This window comes from Maniola hyperantus, chromosome 4 (assembly GCF_902806685.2).
Source record: "Maniola hyperantus chromosome 4, iAphHyp1.2, whole genome shotgun sequence".
NCBI lineage: Eukaryota > Metazoa > Arthropoda > Insecta > Lepidoptera > Nymphalidae > Maniola > Maniola hyperantus.
The window spans coordinates 10066875-10088703 of record NC_048539.1 but is presented as its reverse complement, the minus strand read 5'-3'; the positions used below and the strand labels follow the sequence as shown (position 1 = coordinate 10088703).

General features: G+C 34.7%; 1 protein-coding gene and 1 long non-coding RNA gene across 7 annotated transcripts in view; both read left to right on the top strand.

Annotated features, from left to right (window-relative positions):
* Window positions 1-346: 346 nt before the first annotated feature.
* Window positions 347-2737, top strand: LOC138402278 (uncharacterized). The gene is made up of 4 exons (XR_011236709.1): window positions 347-880; window positions 1094-1210; window positions 1403-1470; window positions 2053-2737. It is a non-coding gene; the product is annotated as an uncharacterized lncRNA (long non-coding RNA).
* A 156-nt stretch (window positions 2738-2893) lies between these two features.
* C3G (C3G guanyl-nucleotide exchange factor) overlaps window positions 2894-21829 on the top strand; it is a 61504-nt gene continuing 42568 nt past the window's right edge. For 2 of the 6 annotated variants that reach the window (XM_069498368.1, XM_034985409.2), the window contains exon 1: window positions 19065-20709. In XM_069498368.1, coding sequence (XP_069354469.1) covers window positions 20055-20709 — 655 coding nt within the window. In that variant the 5' untranslated portion in view covers window positions 19065-20054. Of the gene's footprint in view, window positions 3102-19064; window positions 20710-21829 lie in introns of those variants that run through there. The other 4 variants (XM_069498371.1, XM_069498369.1, XM_069498373.1 and 1 more) reach the window with 3 other exon arrangements.

The following is a 21829-nucleotide window of genomic DNA, read 5'->3' as shown; positions in this document are numbered from 1 at the left end:
TTGTCAAGTAGCCTATTTCTAAGTACTACTTCACGTGAGTATTTGACAAACAACGTGAAGTGTAGAAGGAATGACATTTCACAAGTAAGAAAAAAAAAAAAAAAAAAAAAAAGTAAGAAAATCTGCTTGAGCGAGAGGGACTGAGGGGGCCACGCTAGTTGCAAATCTGGACATATCTGTGGCTTAGAATGTGCTTAGAACATAGAATATATTCAAACAAGAACAAAGGGGACACTTGACGGCAACATTAATTGTGATTTTCGCCAAGCGCCAAGATAACCTTGTCGCACTGTAGGATGTCAATAGCAACAGAGCGTTGTTGAGGAGCCACGGGCGGTTCACGGCCATACAAATTCCGTTCCCTTACAAATGCGAATAGCAAAATAGAAGTTGACAGATTCGACCACAGAACGATACAATAACACACGTTCACTGCCTGCTGCCTGCCTGACGCCATTTTGTTATTGTTGTTAAGCGTTGAGCAGGGTGGTTGCGTCGATTTATTTCCGTACATTTCTGTTCCCTTCGCAACAATTGTTATTATAGTACATTATTTCAATATAATTTATTGGAATGTATTATAAGTGCTGTGTTCCCGATTGTAACAGTACGCGAAAAGACGCTATATTACATAAGTTTCCACAGTGTGACAAAAGACTCAAAAAGTGGCTTAAGTATATAAATTGTGATGTTTTGCGAAGTAAAAGTACAATAGATCTTAAAAATAAGTCTCAATTGTGTCATAAGCACTTTGAAAAGCGTTTTGTGACACAAAAATCTCGTCTTGCAGTAACAGCATTTCCTACTTTGTTCCTGCAATCTGAGATCCTCAGTGGTACTCCATCCATTCCACTGCATGATTCTGAAGAAATTTGTACTAGTAAGTTTTCATGGCTTTTTGTATTGTATATTGTTCATATCATTCCTCTAATCACAGTCCAGTTGTTTTGTCCAATGTATCACAACCTTCTTTAGCATACATTTTACAACCAAACCGAAGAAAATGTATTTCTATGCCTGAATCATCTTACCACCGTGTAGCACTAATTTTGGCCTTTAATTTTAAAATGATTAATATTTAATTTACTTTCAGGATCAGAGAAGATTGACCTTGATCATAATTATTATGCTTCCAAAAATATATATAATGACCACAACTATTGTACACAGCTGCAAACATCACAATCAGCAAGTGAAAATGAGCTTTTAGGTGAGAAAATATAATTTATTATTATTTGAAACAATATTCATAATAATATTACTAATAAGTCGTTTCTTTGCTAACTTTGAAAGATAGCTAAAAGAGATAGATAAAAGAACCTTGGAGTGTTTTAAATAACTTACTATATCAAACTTTTTTATCGATGTTTGCCTATTTGTACTCATTAAACTTATTTTTTAGAAGGATTGCCCACTACTTTTAAAAGAAAATTAGAAGAATATTCGATTGTCAACAAAGTATTTCCTCAGGTAATCATCTATTTATTAATAGCCTTAATATAGTAACCACAGGAATAAGGATATCTGCTCTTTTCATTGATCAGTGTTAACTACAGGTCAAAATTTTCATAAATAAGTTATTACTAGACTATGTTTTTAAGCTTAAATGAGATATTTAAATGTGTATAACAATTAACAAATTAATCGCGGTGTGTTACCCATCCATACTTATCTTATAAATGCGAAAGTGTGTCCCGTCTGTCTGTCTGTCTGCTAGCTTCTCACGGCTCAACCGTTCAACCGATTTTGACGAAATTTGGTACAGAGGTAGGTTGCAACCCGGGGAAGGACATAGGCTTACTTTTTATCCCGGAAAATTAAAGAGTTCCCACAGGATTTTTAAGAATCTAAATCCATGCGTACGAAGTCGCGGGCATCATCTAGTACTTTATAAACAAGATTTATTTATATTTTTAATATGCACATACATAACATATTATGCACATAGTGCAAATACTTATTAGAGCAAATCAAATCAAACATGTAATTTTTATAATAGGTACCCAATATATCAATTGTAATTATATATAATAAATACTCTTGCAATTCCAGGTTCCACTACCATGCCACTTAAAAAGAGAAGGAATCCTAGAATCATTAAAAGAATAATTGAAGTTCTTTCACCAAAATGCAAACATCTTTACAAGAAATATAGGATTTCCCAAAAAACTCTTAACCTTATTCGTAGACATAAAAAAGCTTGGACAGTGAAAATGTGTATCAAAAATTGGAAAAATTGAACCCAATTGCCAAAAAAATACTCACAATGCAATTAAGATTGTGCGGAAAGAAGAAGAAACAAAGAAGGTTTACAGAAGATGAAAAAAAAAATTTCTTATCCTTACTTAATCAGGGGCCAAAATCATATCGATATTTAATAAAGGTTTTAAAAGATTTAAAAGAAAATAAATAAATGTCGTGAAATAAAATGTGTTTTTTATTTTTAGAATCAATTAATTTAGGTTATTTAAGTAAAAAACCCTTTAGGTACCTAATAAAACAATTTCAAAATACAAGAAGCTAAAGCTGCAGGAAAAAAATCCTCTAAAATACAAAACTAGAATTCAGAGCCGCGCAAAGGAGGCAATTTAAAAAAATATCTTGCCAAGCTATTGGCTCAAATAATCTGATCCTATTGGTTAGTAGAGAAATAGCAAAATAGAGTTTGACAGATGATCGACCAATCACGGGCTGCATTTCAAGGGTGTCAAAATTTGTTTGCCCGTGAGCCATCTGATACGTAGTATCCCTATTAATCTGTGTGAGGAGCGTTGCCAAAGGTTGCCATCCATCATATTCCACAATTTTGTTCCGAGGTTGTAATGGGCATATCTTACGAACCCGGAACCTTGCTAATAACCACAACGCTGTCCGACTCACGACTGTCCAACTCCAAAGCATAAACAAAGCAAACTTGACAGATTCAAAATAAAATATGGTGTCTAATATGGCTGCCGGTCGATTCTTAATTTAAGTATTTTAATTTTATTACAAACTTTATAACTAACTTTTGAAAACCCCATAATTTGTGTTAATATGTCAGTGAACTGAGATCAATGTAATGATGACTTCTACTCCAAAGTCGGAGAAATGCGGACAGGGTAAGTTATGCGCTACGAACATTCCATCTTTCTGTAAACTTTATTAGTACCTATTCTACTTTTGTTGTTAAAAATAGACACTAATTTTCTATTTAATATTACTCGTGCGTCAGAAATTCATCTTCTATGTTTAAAATATGGGTCTTCCTTGTTTCCCGACTAAGTATATAGATTGTAAACTATATTAACCAAGTAGATACCTACTTGCTAATTATTAATGTGCGCTTCATAAATACTTAAGTCCGATTGTTGAATGGTTTTCTATAAGTATAGGTAGGTAGCTGATTGAATTTATCTAATGTTAAGTGATACTGCTAACCATTGTTGTTTAGTTTGTGGTTTTAATGCACAAAAAGTAAACATTTATGTCCACAGAAGTATGTAAGTAAACAATAAAGTTTCGATTTACAGTAAAGAATAATATAGGCAGGCAAGAAATTCAGCAGTTACCTTTAAAAAAAACAAAATTTTACAATATATTATGTATATTGTAGATATACAATACAAAAGCAATCTAAGTTATTACACTACACCTTGTGGGCTGCTAAATTATTATGTTAAAATAACTGCAACTTAACAAATATTGTTTAACAGTGTTTAAATTTATGCAATAGCAAATCTCAGAACTCTGAACCATTTTATTGTTTCTATTTATTGAGAGTGTTTGCCCATGGATTCCTACTGTCGTACTACATAATATTTGCTTGAAACATCTTTTAACAGTTTATTTTAATAACTATTGACAGTGTTAGATAAGTAATTCTTAAATCACAAAGAAACACTATCTGTGAATGTCCCTTTAGGTTATGAGAACTACTTAGATAGTATGCACCTTAGTTCGGTCACACAGTTCTGTATTAAATTTCATCAGCTCCATCCACTGTCTCCTGTGCTAGGCCATTGTTTGTTCAATTCAGACCTGCTATGAATATTAGCTCATTTTGCTTTCCTTTTAGTATGTTACCTTCACTACATATTAATAAATTAAAGTCCCTGACAGCGCTGAGTTCCTTTGTTCACACTAATATCAGAAACTACTTTATAGATTTTCATATAGTTTTGTGCAATAGAAATAGGGATTATCTAAGAAGCTATAAAATGTAATTTATGGACATAAGCTACTGCTACGATGATAATTGTGAACTAAATCGGAAAAACCCTCCCATCTGAGAGCTTCTGTGGTGCTGTGCAAATAGTTAAGTTACACAATAACAATCTATTAGTATTATTATTATTATTATTAAAGCTTCATTGTCCAGAGACTATTTTTTATTTTTGTTTTTCACAATCTGTTTTAATTAGCTTTGGTGTGTGCTGTCTTGCAGGTAAAAAGCTCCTCCATCTTTACATAACAATAGAGATAACAATCTACAGTGTAATTATTCCTCTCAAGCTATATATGCGAATGCAAAAAAAATCTGTATGGTGCAGCAATAGCATACACTGCATGCACTGTCTGCCCATCCACTACTACGCCTGTAGGTAAAGCAGTCTAAGAAGGAGCATGCCTGCCTAGTAGGTACTAGGTACTTATTCATTCTTGTTTTGAAGGTAGGTATACCAATATAATAGCTAGGGGGGAAAACAGAAGCCACAAGAGCATTCCATGTTCTAGCTGCTATGCAGCATTGCTATGCTGCTAGCATAGCAAACCTCCATGTTTTACTTCAGCATCAAAGTATCATCAGCAGATGTTGACTCTAATATTAGCGTAAATCTCCAACAAGTTGCCCTACATGGTTTTATTTATTTACAATTACAGCTTTTTTAATTGCATAGGCATGCATTTGACTGCAATTTAAATATAGTACATATTTAAAAAGAAAAGCTGACTGACTGATCTATCAAACTACTGGACGGATCAGCCTGGAATTTAGCATGCAGATAGCTATTAGCATGACGTAGACATCTGTAAGGAAAGGATTTTTGAAAATTGTGTCCCTAATGGGGTAAAATATTTTTTTGAAATTTGAGTAGTCCACGCGTACGAAATCGCGAGAATATACTAGTCACACCAAATAGTAGGTGATGACTGATGATGCAAAATAGGTGGAGCGCGCCTGTTTAGAAGGTGCCTATTCACTCTTCTTGAAAAGGTCCCAATATTTAAATTGGCGGGGAAAACGGAAGCCGGAAGAACATTCCATATTCTATGCGTATTAGAAACGAGCAAGCGAGTGGAACTTCGCCTATAACAGACCTTTAGGGTGCGTTTCCACTGACATGGAGCTGGGTGGAGTGGAGCGGAGAAGAGTAGTGAAAAGTGGCGTTTCCATTGAAGCGGAGCGGGGCTTAGTGGAGCCGAGCTGAGTAGACTAGAACTGCACTGAGCCGTGTTCCGATCAGTCAAATTTGTCTACCCTACCCGCCGCGCCGTACCATCCCGCTACCCTCTGGTTCGTGCTCTCCACTCTGCACCACAGACTGCTCGACTCCGTTCTGTCCAGCTCGGGGCCGCGTCTTCATATATTTTATTTGAAAGTCCGCTCCGCGACACTGTTTTCACTGATGCAGATGCACTTACCACCAGGTGAGATCGCCGTCAAAGAATAACTTGTAGTGGAATAAAAAAATACCAACAACTTGGTAACAAGTATTTTCTGTAATCGGGCGTTTGGGAAGTTTGGCTTTTTGTAATTTAAATTGTAAGATGTTTCGAGTCGCGTGAATCGTGATGGTCGTGGTCAACTAGATCACAACTGTCACGCACATGTGTTGTTTTTTCATGTTTGTTCAGAGCTACACTTCATCATAATAATAAAGTAGGTATGTAATCTAAATATATAAAAGGAAAAGGTGACTGACTGACTGATCTATCAACGCACAGCTCAAACTAATGGACGGATCGGGCTGAAATTTATAATGCAGATAGCTATTATGACGTACGTAGGCATCCGCTAAGAAAGGATTTTTGAAAATTCAACCCCTTAAGGGGGTGAAATAGGGGTTTGAAATTTGTGTAGTCCACGCGGATGAAGTCGCGAGCATAAGCTAGTGCTAGCTAGTAAATACATAAAAAATTATATTCATCTTTTTGTTTGATAGTTGATACCTAGTATACGGTTTGTTAGAAAAATTTAAATTAATAATTTAACACACTTGGGTACTAGAAATGGCTTTAACGTCAACAATTTGCAAACATTTTGTGTGCCAATGTGTCGTTGGATTCGATTGGGTCATTTGAGTTTCTAGTCGGTTGTGAAAGTTTCGTTTCTTCGTGCTTCCCCGGGCACTTAAATTAGCCGTGAAGTGAAAAGCGTTGACATCTTACATCTACTTTTTACGAAAAATATAGCAAACAAATACTTACCTAAACCAACAATTATATCTGTCTAATTGCAGGCATTATACGGATGGTGGTTCCGCTAGGATGACCATCTCATTTTAATATTTAACTAAGTAGAATAAGTTGTTTCTTGTAATCACAAACAAGCTGGTTTTTTAGGTAGGTTAAGATTTTACTATAAGCAACGTCGGCAATAGCTACGAAATCCTCAATAATTAGGTAGATACCTATCTACCTCCGTCCTCCATATAGTTTATCGGTTCCTCGAGCTATGTAACATTGCGCTGTCCAGTGCGACCAGCTTCGTGACTCGTAAATCTATGTCGGTTACTCTAGAGTCTAGTTCTTCTACAGATCTTTTCATTCCTGATTTGAACACGTAGACTGTAGAGACCATCTAGTGCTCTCTCTCGCATAGACTTTGAGTGGCGATCTCAAGCGAATCGCAGAGCCTATTTCAAATGTACAATCGGACAGATTAATTGAGATTACTTCGAATAGCTAGTTAGAATTAATATCAAAACGGGAAGTTTTGAAGTAAAAACACAAAGAGTCATTATATTCCATCGTCTTTCGTAACGGGATCGACTATTCTTGAATAGGGTATATATTGGAATCAGACAGCTAGCTCATAGCTGTCCGAGGTTGAAGACGCGATATTATGCATGCTGTTCGGTTAGCTTCGGAGCGCCGCCACTGCCGTTCGTCTATCCGACTATTTTATTAATATTCCTGCGGTTAGTGCTTGGAAACCGTCTTAACGCCGCCATCCGACCATATAAATAGCTATACCGTGAGCAGTAGGTACCTATATAAACTTTGAAGGAGGTCGCAACTTATGTACCTTATATACCTATCACAAAACCACGATTTTACATAGTTATTTTTTTATTAGTATTTATTTACTGTTTTTGTTTGTCAAGAGTTTTAGAAAACTACTTTTAATTGCAAATATCAAGAAAAGCACAAATCTGATACGAAATAAAAATAAGTTAGCTCAACCAGTATATTTTTTAATTCAATTAGTATGTACTAGCTAATGCCCGCGACTTCGTCCGCGTGGGCTACACAAAATTTCGAACCCCTATTTCACCCCCTCCAGAGTTGAATTTTCAAAAATCCCTTCTTAGTGGATGCCTGCGTCATAATAGCTATCTGCATGCCAAATTTCAGCACGATCCGTCCAGTAGTTTGAGCTGTGCGTTGATAGATCAGTCAGTCAGTCAGTCAGTCAGTCAGTCAGTCAGTCAGTCAGTCAGTCATCTTTTTCTTTTATATATTTAGAAGAAGATTTTGAGTAAGTGTATGAACTTCCGTTTTCCTATTAAAAAGTTGATGCAAACTCGTAGCCCGATTAATAATTACTGTTATTGGATGCCAATCGATACCAGTGATCACGAGCCACCGAGCGAAGTCTGAACGTGATTGCGGCTACGTCTAATACTTTTTCGAATCGAGTCTCGGCTTTTTGCTTTGATCTTCGAGAAAAATTCTAAAGGAGAAACCTAGGCAACTAGCAAATTGGAAAACGTAGGTTGTCTACTAAGATGAAAACGCCGCGAATTCAATCTCCTAAACTCAATTAATTCATCACAATTACCTAGAACATTTCAATGAAACATAGGTATGATGAGAACAAAGATGTATGAGAACTGATATTTTTATTTGTTCCAATGGACTGTAATGGTAAACTGTGTTAGATGCAAATATATAATCGATTACTTTCATATGCAAAGTCCAATATGGCATATTATGCACATTATGCAGATATTCTACTAGCTCACCGTGCTCTGGCCTATCTGTTAAGGCACTGTAACGGGATCTTGCTTACCGACAAGAGTTCAAATACCCAGCTAAGCTTCTACCTTATACTAAATTTCAAACCTAGGTATCCATACACTTTACTGAAATAACTAAAAGAGCAATAGGTAGAATAGTTTAATTACTCCAAAGGTTTTATTACATCACTAGCTGACCCGCCCCGGCTTCGCTCGGGTGGAATTTAGAAAATAGAGGTGGGGGTTGAATTTCCAAAAATCCTGGAACACGTATTTCTTCATTTGTGACCGAAAACCCAAATACCAATTTTCATGCAAATAACTTGAAAAATGACGTACTTTCGTACAAACTTTCATCCCCTATTTAACCCACTTAGGGGTAGAATTTCGAAAAAAACCTTTCTTAGATACCTACTCTTTACAAAGAACACACCCTCAAAATTGCATGTCTCTAAGACCAGCGGTTTAGGCTGTGCGTTGATATATATGTCAGTCAGTCAGTCAGTCAGGACTTAGAATTTTATATATACAGATATTTTTGTACGCCATTATTCAAGATGTTTGAGATTATCCAAGTCTCAATCAGTTATCTGTACTTTCATATCTACTATATATCTACTATTTTAACTGTGAAAATAATTATATCTCATACACATCCATACTAATAATGTTATGTATTATAAATACATCAAACTGTGTCTGTCTGTCCATTCACGATCCACACATCACTGCTTTTTACGATCCATCCGCTTACTTAACCTTTTTTGGGCAGGTACAGAGATACTCGTAGATGATGCGTCTCGGAGACGGACTTAGGTTACTTTTATCCCGTAAAATAATGCCCCAAAAAATTCCCATGGGATTTTTGAAAACGTGAATCATTTAAAAAAGCGGCCAAGTGCGAATCAGACTCGCGCTCCGAGGTTACTAGTTCATTTTAATTTTTTTTGTGATGTAACCACAAATTCACGGTTTTTGGATTTTTTCCTTTACTTGTGCTATAAGTCCTACCTACCTACCTTAAATGATCACATACCAAACACGACGACAGTCAACAAAGTGATCCTATAAGGGTTCCTTTTTTCCTTTTGAAGTACGGAACCCTAAAAACCACGCAGATGAAGTCGTGGCATCATCTTGTTATTACTTATTCATAAATCACTTAAGTATGTGTGTATCGTCAATTCGTCAATCTGATAGTAATTTGGCAAAAGTGTTGCACGTTACCAAGCGTGGTGATTGTTTGTGTAGAAGTTGAAAATCACTGAAAGGTTTTCTATGAATAATTTAAGAGCTGTGCGACGTGCGTTTCATAAAATCTATCCTTGGTCTGACTACTTTCCGCGCCGTTTCTCTATCATTTCCTTAACAATATTTTCTAAAGCCTTATTTATATTTCTAGTCCTTGTCTCTTCTCAGCACTTTAAAGTTTGTTATCTTTTCAGCTTCTTCATTGCATACTACGTAGCATATCGACCATTTCCAATACTTCTATATTTTCTTTTTGTGCTATTATCAAAGTCTCGCCGCTGCAATGTCATGCTCCATAGTAAATGTAAATATTTAAAAAAATGACAATTGCAAGTTTGCTTTTCAGTTTTGCTTTTTGCTGAATTGAACCATGTTTTAGTTTTTTGGATTCAGAATCTCCAGAGAAAAAAAAGGAACCCTTAAGGAATCCCTCGTTGTATGTCTGTCAAGATCCGTCATGGGAATCAAAACATATAGGGTACTTTCCATTGACCTAGAATCATGAAATTTGGCAGGTAGCAATGTATCATAGCACAAGTAAATGGAAAAATCCGAAAACTGTGAATTTGTGGTTACATCACACAAAAAAATTAAAAAATGTTATTTTTAGTACGATCGATGGTCCGAAACCCTTCGTGTAGAAGTCTGATTCGCACTTTACCGGTTTTTTCGTGACGAGCTTGATTTGACTGTATTATGTATGGAGGTCATATTGAAGTCGATTTTAAAATAATTGATACCATTATAAGATACAAAAATCGGCATACATGCGAAGTACCTACTACAATTAATATATCGCACTGATGATACAATACTGTCGTAACTCAAAATATGACAAATTTGAGATAAGACCATATTCAAACGTAAAATTCAATTCCCTACACGCCAATAATACCGTCGTCGTTAGAATAGTGTAAGAAACAAATAAGATATGGCGCCATGAGTCAGTGTTCATGATTGACCAACTGTCGTGATACCCTAACCAATATTGCATCATCTTTAGTTACATCTAAATTCGACGAAAAAGGACGTGACACTTTACGGTTTAGACCGCATTAATTCTAGTTGGAACGATATTGTTAAATCAGGTATGTAAAAGTTCAACTATTAATTCGAGTTAATACATTATAGCTGATTTAAACCTAAATAGATATTTCTAGTTTGTAGGTGTATTTCTAGTTATTACACTATTATCGATTCACATAAATGAAATTTAAAATAGTATTTTCACTTACGACATCCTTGTTGGTTTAGTAAGTAATTTTAGACTTAATACTGTTTTGTTGAAACATTTTAACTAGCTTGTTTCTTGTGATAATTTGTTAATATTTGTTGGAACTGGCTGTAAACTAAATTGTTTATATTTAAATATATTCTTATTTTTATTTTTTTTCTAAAATCCTTTGTTTTACGTTCGGTGACTTTTTTACTTACTTCAAATATATATCTCAAACAGGACGTCCAAGTTTTTCTTTTTACTGATATTTTTCCTATAAATTCTAAATATCCCAACACGTTATCAGCACGAAGGGCTCTAGGTGGAAAAATAAAAGTGAAGAAGTGGTGTTAATTGTCCATTGTTGCTATATTATTTGTTGCGAACAAGAAAAATCGTATTTAGATATTTTCCTTTCCAAATGTCAAAAATAGAGAAGGATATCCCACTTGGAAATTGAAAATGATTAAATTATTTGCTACATGAGAACCTGTGGTTTCCTATTGATGGGTATCCAGAAGGAGATACGACCGCTGCATCAATGAAGGTGATTCTGTTCGTCATGCTTTCGCCCTGTGGTGGACTGTACAGTGTACATAGTTGATTGTACCTACTGTTAATATTCCACCTAAGATGAATAGTGAAGATATTGCGTACGTGGTGCACTCTGACCGTCTGAGCAAGTATCAGCTCTGGCATAATATGGTTAGGACACTTATGTCGCAAAGGCATGAATCAATTGAACTTGAAGAATCATCACGTAGTTTAGGTCTTAGTTTTTTCTCATGTTTTTTATTCTTGTTCCTGTGATAATATTTTATGTTAAGTTTTTTTTTGTAAGACAATTTAGTTTAAAGGGGGATGTTGGAACTGGCTGTAAACTAAATTGTTTATATTTAAATATATTCTTATTTTTATTTTTTTTCTAAAATCCTTTGTTTTACGTTCGGTGACTTTTTTACTTACTTCAAATATATATCTCAAACAGGACGTCCAAGTTTTTCTTTTTACTGATATTTTTCCTATAAATTCTAAATATCCCAACAATATTTAAACAAATACTTATTTGATAATTACAGCATTTAAAATGACGTATTCGAACATATAAATGTAAAAATGAGAATATTGTCATTTACCGTTTTTTTTTTTAATAATTTTGAGTTACTACATTGTAGGTGACATACAATATTTAAGGTGTTTTACTCAATTAATATTTGTTTTTTTTGTACAATCAGTATGCATTGTGGGCGATTGCTTGTTGATATGGTGATAAAAGCAACGTCAACCAATCACCAGAAGAAGGAAAACGATTAATCTATTTTGAAATTGGAAGTCTTAACTGAATTGGAAGAATTGGGACTAAAATGGAAGTTGCATATAGAAAAAAATACCTAGGCTAATCCTGATTAAGAACTGGATTTCATATTTTATTTTGATAATTTCCGCGGCCAGCCAAATAATAAGTATCTCCTTACACTTACGCAGTACAAAAAATGAATGTTTAAGTATAACTCATAAATTTCTGATTCGTGGTCACTCTCAAAACGAGGGTGACAGCGTTATCGAAAAGCAAGTAATGTGCTTCCTTTCATCTGGATCAATCTATCTCCCACTAATATTATACCTTAATTCAGACCGCTTAAAAGACAGGACAACCCTCTAGAGTCAGTGAAGTGACTTATGATAATTTTTTTGACCTTAAATCACCTTAAGAACAGTGGGGTAGTAATTTTAATGTGAACACGGATAGAAACCAAGTATAATGGCACGACATTAAGATGTTTGTATGTATATTTTTTATTGCACTACAAAAACACAAATAACAGGTTACAAAAAAAGATCTTAAAAAGTAGGTACAAAGATGCTTTGCATTGAAAAGGAACATCCAAGTACTTTTTTCTACAAGACTTCTTACGAAGATGAAAATTACTAAAATGTTTTAGTACGTAGTACATGACGAGCTGGAAACCAAACGTTATTATTTTCTGTTGCTTTGACACCAGCATAAACAATTAAATCAAAATATAAAAAAGACACGAAAGAACTGCTCGACAAAAATATGATTCCCAGGACCTATTATGAATCATACGTTCGAGATTTGACTGGTTAATTATTTTAAGTACTTAAATAAAAAATATTACTGCCATTTTGCTGCTAATTATTAGTAACAGACTGATGTATTAAGTATACTATTATTTGTTTTGCCTAGCTCCAATTTAGTGACTACGTACAATTTCAGTGCAGTTACAATAATAGCTGATTATTTAAGTAAAACAATAAATATTTTGATTGGCTCAGTTTTTTTGTATTCAAGACAAATTTTGTTTATTGTTTTGGAAGGTATATTTTGTTATTTTTTGTTGAAATAGGCATAAATTGGTGAAATAACATTTTGATTATTACTTTTTATAAATAAAAACTGATTATCGGATTGATTTTTCTTGATTATCTGGTTTTATTTATCAATTTCCAAACCTAAATGTGAAAATTATTATGTTGGAGGGAACTATAAAACTTAAAACTAAATTTAAAAATTGTTGTAACTACAAAATTTTACTCAAAACCATATGGAAAAAGTCACCTATTATTTGTAGTAACTCAAAAAATTTCAACAATAACTATACAACTAAAAATAATTACTCTTTCTGAAAACTCTTTTTTCAGAAATACAGTCTTAACTCAAAAATTGCGAATTACAGTTACTACTTGTAATTTTTAAAATAATTGGTAAAAGATAATTGCGTTAATTTTATTTATAAACCTTATAAAGTATTTACTTTTTTATTATCTATAACAGGAAGTGAATAATCAGTTTTTCGTCGATTCTGAAAAAAGTCATTTTTTGAGTTACGACAGTATTGTATTATTAGTGCGATATACCATACTAGATGATGTCTGCGGCTTTGTCCGCGTAAATTTAGGTTTTTAAAAATCCTGCGGGAGCTTTTTGATTTTTCTGGACCAAAAGTAGCCTATGTCCTTCCCCGGGAGGCAAGCTATCTCTGTACCAAATTCCGTCGACATCGATCAAAAGTATGGGTCGTGAAATGCTAGCAGACAGACTGCCAGACACTTTCACGTGTGTGATATTTTAGTATGGATTTTTAAGTGTATGAGTTTCAAATTTTCAATGTTCTCACGAATTGCATTAACAACACTATTTTAAATGTTTTAAATCAAGGTTACTAGTAATTAATAAAGTTGTTTAGATTTTTATCAGCTTGATGAATATGAGGAATTAAGCAACTACATCACTCCTACGTAATGGCTTCCCAAAGTTTCTTTTATGTTAAATTCTATTTTCTTTGTTCACATACCGCTCGTATTTGAAGCTTTTTGATGAAAATTTTTGATAAGCAAACTCTACGATAGGATATAGTCTGTTTTCTGGATTATGATGATTAGTTATGTAGACCAAATAATTTTAAAGTATGACCGGGCCTTATGATTGTAATGTGAAAAATCCGTATAGCGTAGTAAATTATCATAATGTTCGCGTTATAGTGTTTCATAATCTGTTGTACAGTTAGATACAAATTTCAACTGTTTGTGCTATTTGACGTCATAAGCGATTTTGCAAAGCCGTTATGGAGAACCCCGCTCAACTCAACGCATGTCGTTATTTCCTCCATTATCCTAAGCTACACACGTATTACTGTTTGCGCAATTGTTTGTTTAGCTATTGTGGTAGGTATAGTACACGACCAGTCGAGATGGCAATCAGGGTACGAGGCAGGGGGACGCCCCACACACCCGCAAGTCACCCGAGCTCGCCCGCACGGGGTTAGCGCGGGGGATGTGCGGGGCGTTCCCACCCAATTGCCATCCCGACCTGTCGCGCACTATAAGTACCTTGTGAATCTCAACTCGTATAAAATTTCGATGTGGCAGGTGGTAGATTGCCTCGCCTTGACTAGGTCGGTACTCGGTAGCATTAGGACCTGTCGATCGTCTCATTAACAGACGAAAGTGAAAGGCGCAAGAAGTCCTTACAGTCTAGTGTCAAATTATGTTATGATATCTGCAACGAGTCATTGACACTTGATGCTTTATGATTGTGTTACTTGGGTAAATTTCAATGCTGGTGATATTAAATGTGTGCTACAAATACAATATAACAAAGTAAAAGGGAAATATTTGGAGATATCTATTATTACGATTATATCTATACTCTATATCTAACGGACTAAGAACGGAGTTCACCGACTTTTAAAACGGCCGATTTAATGATTTTTTACTAGTAAAAAAACATTGAAACGGCCGATTATCTTATAATCGGCCGTTTTAAAAGTCCGCGAACTCCACCCTAAATGACTGACTGATCTATCTACGCACAGCTCAAGATATTGGACAGATCGGGCATGCAGATAGCTAGATGTAGGCATCCGCTAAGAAAGGTTTCTAGAAAATTCAACCCCGAAAGGGGGTAAAATAGGGATTTTAAATTTGTGTAGTCCACACGGACGAAGTCGCAAGTAGGTATAAGCTAGTTTTGCATATAGGCGAACTCGGATAAGTTAGGTGGCTGGCATCATCAATAAAGGTGACTATGATGAGGCAGAAAGACTCGGTTTCATCAACTAAATGAACAAAGCAGAAGAAAGAAACTGAAAAACCATTTTAAGCCAATGCTTTAAAAGATATGGTAAGGTATTAAGACATGTAGGCTCGGTAGGAACGGCATTCCAAACCAGTGGTAAATTAAAACTACCTGACTATTCATAAGTACTTGTAAAAAGTTTACATGAATAAAAAAACATTCTATTCTATTCTATTCTATTCATGACCTCTTCTATTTTCATAAGGTGAATTATACATTTATCTATAAATTTAATGATTGTGTTTTTACCTACTAAGTATATTTAGTTTAAAATAACCTACATTTAGTTCAATGTTGTTGGTTTATATAAGTAAGTATTGTTATTTAGCTTTAAGTATTATACCATTAAATTAATGTGCTACGTGTACCTATCTACTGTCGACGGCATTGGTGTACGGAAAAACTTATGATTTAAAGTTTATGATTACACCTAAACTTATTGTAAAATGTACATATTCTTCCTAAATAAATAAATTATTTATTATTATTATTATTATTATTATTATGTGTGGAAGATGATCTTAGGCAGGTACATGTAATTGCGGAGGCCGTAATGATGGTTGATGGGATGTTCTCGTGATTTAAAAATGTTGTAATGCAATAAATCATACCAGCTATGTGAATCTTTTGATGTATGTACTCGTAAATATGTACACGGGGCCGATTGTAGCGCCATTAAAATTTTAACTATCGTATATATATACATATTTGTGTAATATAACTTGGAAATTTAAATTGATGTTAGCAACTATTGTAAAACGTCGAGACAAATCGATTAGTTGCTTGTTATCACTTACCTAAAATTCTTGTTGTAGCTTGTATTGCTGATCGAAAGCCTAAACGCTTGCGTAACGGTGCAATAAGAATTGTCGGTATGATTAATTGTTAGTTGGTATTAACTTGTCAATGGCTAGATTATCTCACGTAACACTTTCATATAAATTTATTTTAATCGCTCCGCTTACCTTCCAAGTCACAACAATTGTATAACATGATAATAAGTATATTTATTAGCTTTTGGTTTCGGCCAGTCCTGTGACGTGATGCACGAGATGATCAGGGAAAACAAACAACTTTTGCGCAGCTGCAGAGTAAACGAGAAAATTTAGGATACCGAAACTATAATTCAAAACTGTAATAAAAAATAAATTGTCTTGAAAATTTATACACTTAATGCACAGCCTTTTAGCTTTGCTTGATGTATCATTTAGTAATATGGAAACTAAAATCCTGAATAATTGACATTATCCAGTAACAAAGCATTTAAAGTAGTAACTACCAGTTGTGGCAAATTGATTTTGTAACCTTTAACAGTTAAGACATTGTGTTATAATAATTCTAGCCACTAATAGGCCTTCATGTATCCCCTTTGCCTTCCTCTTATTGATACGTTTCACGGTTGCCATTGTTAACATAACGTGAGAGATGAGCTGTGAAACAGTCGTTAATTGCCCTTTATCAAACTTTAATAAGTACTTGGTTTTTGATGTTGAGAGAGTTAAGTACTAATTTTCATATGAGCCGTTTGCTGAATCATAATGTAGTTTTTGATGTTGAAAGTTACTAATTTTTATATAAGCCGTTTGCTGGATCATACTTAGTTTCTTTCACGTTTTTAATGCTGTAAACTTGGTTCGACAGTCTCGTTTGATATTACGGGACCGTGAACGTGATGTCTATACTTGTAGTCATTGGCGTACAGCATTAACTCGACTCTTGTACGGTGTACCCCAATTCACTGTCATTAGAAGTCGTGATGGGATGTTCCGTCACCGCAATGTTGAGTCAATCGTGATGAATGCGTTTCATAATTACGTAACTAGAATTTTATCTAGATTTCCAAGTAAAGCTTGGCGCCACTATTACTCTACTTTGTAGAAAAAATGCTTCGTACTTGCTAAAATGTGTAATACATTCACACAAATGATTTACTCCTTATTTTAAAGGTGAACCGTACTTTTGACATGACAGTTGACACATAGAGTTAAAATGGCGCGTGAGAACTCATTTTGTATGGATATCACCCTCTATATTTGAACGTTTTAGTTACAAAATGCTATGTATTCGGCAAAAATCTTATTAGCAATGCTTCTACCCCAAAATTGGTAACTAATTTTATTCATATTTCATCTCATGAAGTCTTTTAGTGCCAATAAATTGTAGGGAATTGAAAAGAAGCCCTTCTTATGGATGCTTATAATCAAATGCATTTGGTTGATTTCATTAATCGCGCTAAGTTCATATTTTTCAGTGCGCACTTGATGTTGAGCTTTTGAGACTAAATATATTGTTGTGATACCTTCGTCGGATTTCACCTATTTTCGTTTCAAATTCGCATTAGTAGGTACCTATCTGCAGGTTAAATAATTGAAAGATGCCCAGCTATAATGGTTGGGCGAGCTAAGTAGAAGGCAAGGAGTAATACAATCCCGTTAGACTAGGTATCGCGATCGGGCTAGTTTATTGGAAAGTGAGTTGGTTGGACCGTGGCTGGCCGAGCGTGCGTCTGGGTGGGCTTCCAGTAATCGGAAGAAAAAGTATCTGAGCAACCAACGCTCATTACTGCATTCAAATATTTAGGAATTCGCTCTTGACTGCAAATCTTCATCATTTTATTTCAAGCTGAGAGCTTCATTTATAAGAATTTTATAACTGTGTGTTTGTTTCCATTATATTTGAACTTTGCATTCATCGGCTTTGAATAATTAGCAGTTAGTATACATTGCATTGTATCATAATCAAATTAAACATGTTTCTCTTAGGTGATAGCTACGATCAACTATTTTGATCACCGTCTCGAGATACTTCTGATATCGTTTCGAATTTACATCGCTGCTGCTGTAAATATAAAGTATGTAATATTTTCCTTAAATATAACGAAATTTACATCTATTTCAATCATGTAAAGAAAATTCGGTCAAACGGGTAGGTATGTTATAAAAAATTAAATAACATTTTATTACTGGTAAAATACCGTTATGAATCGGAAGTTAACTACTCTGGCAAATATACAAAAGGTAATACTTAGCCTAGAACATACTTCGTGACCAGCACTTCTTTTTGTCTTGTTAAGCGGCGTTCTCATGGAGCGAGTCAGTCGGTCAACTTTTCGAAGTAAAATAACCGTTTACAAAACAACGACTTCAAAATACTGTAATGGGAAGGAAAAATTAATTCATTATTATTTAAATACGTGATGGATGAAATTATACTATAGATTACGTACTTAATATTAAATTTGAAAATTATTGAACTGTTTGAACCTGTTGATATCGTTGTGCTAACTTGCTTTTATTACTTATTTTAGTTGCGTGACCGGTACTGGCACAAAAGCCTTGCGTGTAACCCTGGCAGCTGTCTGTTAATGGTCAAGTGACACAGATCTTTAGCACAATTCTATTTTACCTTATCTGTATAATTACAGAATTAATTAATACCCTAAATATAATTTTATATTGTACAAAATAAATGTTCTTTTTCGATTTCATCTGAAGTTGTGTATTAGATTGAGCGATTTTTGTAAGCTGTAAATATCTGTTGTTGAGGAAATTAAGTGAAAGAGTGAATCACGTAGAAAACGTGGTTGTTAAGCGAAATAGTTGCAAACTTACTTTACATTACGTTACCTAGGTAATAATTTATCATCGTTATCTTTAACATTGTGGAACAGTTATAATAACAGTATAAAACGTTCTGTGTAGGAAGAGTTATGCTTATTAGATAACGTGTATTAACCATAGTATATATTATCGCAATTATGGCGTTTGAGAGGACAGGTGTGCGCAGGCGCAGCCGAAGTTGCGGAGATGCATGGATCTAGCACTTTCACTCTCGTTGGTTCGACATCAGCCAGGGGCCGCCGGCGCAGTGCCGCCGCGCCGTTGCCGTCGGTCGCACCGTTCTCTATCGCGTATCTCGGTAAATGATCCGCAGATCGATATCTCGTGTCAATAGTATGCTCTGCTGCCCATTTACCTCGCCTACTCGTCGAATATTTGCTCTACTGAGCATCGAGATCTCGTGAAAAACGTTTAGATATTTTTAGAATAAATATTTCATAAAATCGGTGTTGGGAACTTGAAATCATATCTCTCTCTGTGGATTTTCGTAATTTTATTGTGTTTGTTAATTGTGGACGATACATTAGAGTAATACCTTTTGTTCGCTGCGAGCAAGTGCGGTTCGAAATCGGTAAAATTTAGTGTTGTTTACTCTATAAGTAGAAAAAGCCTGAATTTCGACGCGTAAAGATTTCCCTTTTTGTAAAGACATAAAAATATAAAGTGACATAAAAATGTTGTGCTTAAAATCTAAGTTCGAAACTGCAATCAAATCGCATAAATGAAGATTTTAAAGGCATTAAATTTGTAATAAATTTGTAATACCTATTCAAAAACTCAAATAAATTAAATATCAAAAGTCCAGTGTCAAGGTAAAAGCTGTAGACTGGGCAAATGCCGGCATGTGATCGAGTGAGGCGCACATAAAGCTCCCTGTAAATAAATAATGACCTAATTGTACCTTACGTCTTCGCTATTTCGGTTCTTGAATGACACGCGATTTGCTGGCCTGATTGTGAATGTCAAACAGTATCATGCAACAACTTGTAACGATAGTACCTACAGGATTACATCAATATTCAGAAGAGAAACTTGTCGCGAGTGCAGTGCCTACTTTCGAAGATTTCTAGAGGGCACTCCCTTTCTCTGTCGCCATCTAAACATACTAAAATGTCAAGTTTAACAGCTATTTTCATATCATTCAGTTAGAAGGAAGAACATATAATAATAATCGAGTATTTCTTGAAAATGATCTGATCACTATGTACTACGCTGACATGCCTCATTACGATGAGAGCTTTTTTCACGATGATAATCAGAACCAGAGGAGAAACAAACGCAGCTATCGCGTTTATAAAACTGGATCGAGCCCTTTGGGGTTTCTTGACTCAAATGATGTTATACACGTAATTGAAGAAAGAGGTTCTTCGGTCATTAAGCGGAATATAAGACATATTAAGCACCGTGGTAATCGATACAAGCCCGATTCAACGACTTTATATGCTTTGACACATACTAAATATACAACACCGGACATATTGATAGATCACTGTCCCCGTATGAGTGTCTTTGACCCTAACAAGTTATATGACCTGCGAAATAATAATGTATATCCGTTAAGTTCCTGTAAAAGCTTTGATAACTTAACGCTAAGACAGGGCAAGAGAAGTGTACCAAAGGATAAAATTAGAAATGGAATAAGTCTCCAAAATTTGGTACACGAAGAAAGTTTGAAACATTACGTTTCCCCTGAAGAGCATTATCTGGCCACTCATCAAGGGGATGTTAGAAATTCTTATTCAGTAGTGGAAGCTAGACGTAGACCTTTACAACGTCGGTTTTCTCGAAGTACTGCGACTCCCGGTGTCGGTGTCTATCGTAAAATCTGTGGAGACGGCGCGGCTGCGACTTTAAATGGTATGAAAGTAATATTCTTTCTATAACAATATTCTATCTAAATCTTCATCTCCTTAAGGTTCTCTTTTAAAATTTCTAATTCAACCTTTTCAAGCGCAATATTCAAAAGATACCACAGAACAAACAAAAATGCATTTCCACGGAAGTGAATGTGGCATGCTTTCGTATTTCTTCCCCTTGTCGTTGAATTGCTTAGAGCTGCATGTAATGAAGTCTTTGATATTGTATAATAAAACGTAAGAGACGCGGGAACGGGCTATTGTGTATTTGTCTATTGTTGTTGTAATGTTAAGGCCATTGTGGAAATTACAACTATTTTGTACTATTTTGGTTGATAAAATATGCACATTTAAATAACTAGTTCGTGTCAGAAGATAATTAAATACACAATTGTTGTGTCGTTAAATTTTGACAGAATTAACACTTGTTTAAATAACGATGTCATCGTTCACTATAAGTGTGTCTATAAGGTGTAATTCCTGCTCAATATGGAACATGTGACCATACACTGTTTTAAATTTATGATTGTCTACATTTAATTCTACCTACTTAGTCTTACTGGCATTAATTTATACTTTACATGCATGTATAATAGAGGATGTTTATTTTCAGTAGAATCGTGACATAATATTAAACTATTATTAACATAGATTACATCATTGGAAATACCTAGACTTAATTGAATGTACGCTGGAGAAGTGATTTTAAAGTTCATTGACACATTATGAAAATGTTATTGGCAACTTTTTAAAATTCTCACCTCAGGCATTTGTGCGCGCGTACGTAAGTCCAGTTGCAACGTCAGTATTCTAGTATTGTGCTTATCGATGAAGCTGCATAGTAAGCAGAATATAAGGCTTAGTTTTAACTATCAGCGCAGCGCAGTTTGAACTTTTAAATGTAGCGATTCGCTAGCATATTTTTGATTATGTTTTAATTTAACTTTAACTTTACTCACGAGTTGAGTTATAGTTATTAAGAGGTTCAGCTCTTATCACTTTCTATAAATATTGAATTATAACTCTTTATTAAAGTGTTCGATATACCTAAAAGCTGTATCCACAAGTAACGATGCCTTTGATTCGCAAAATTTCGTGAACCATAACACTTATAGTTCTAG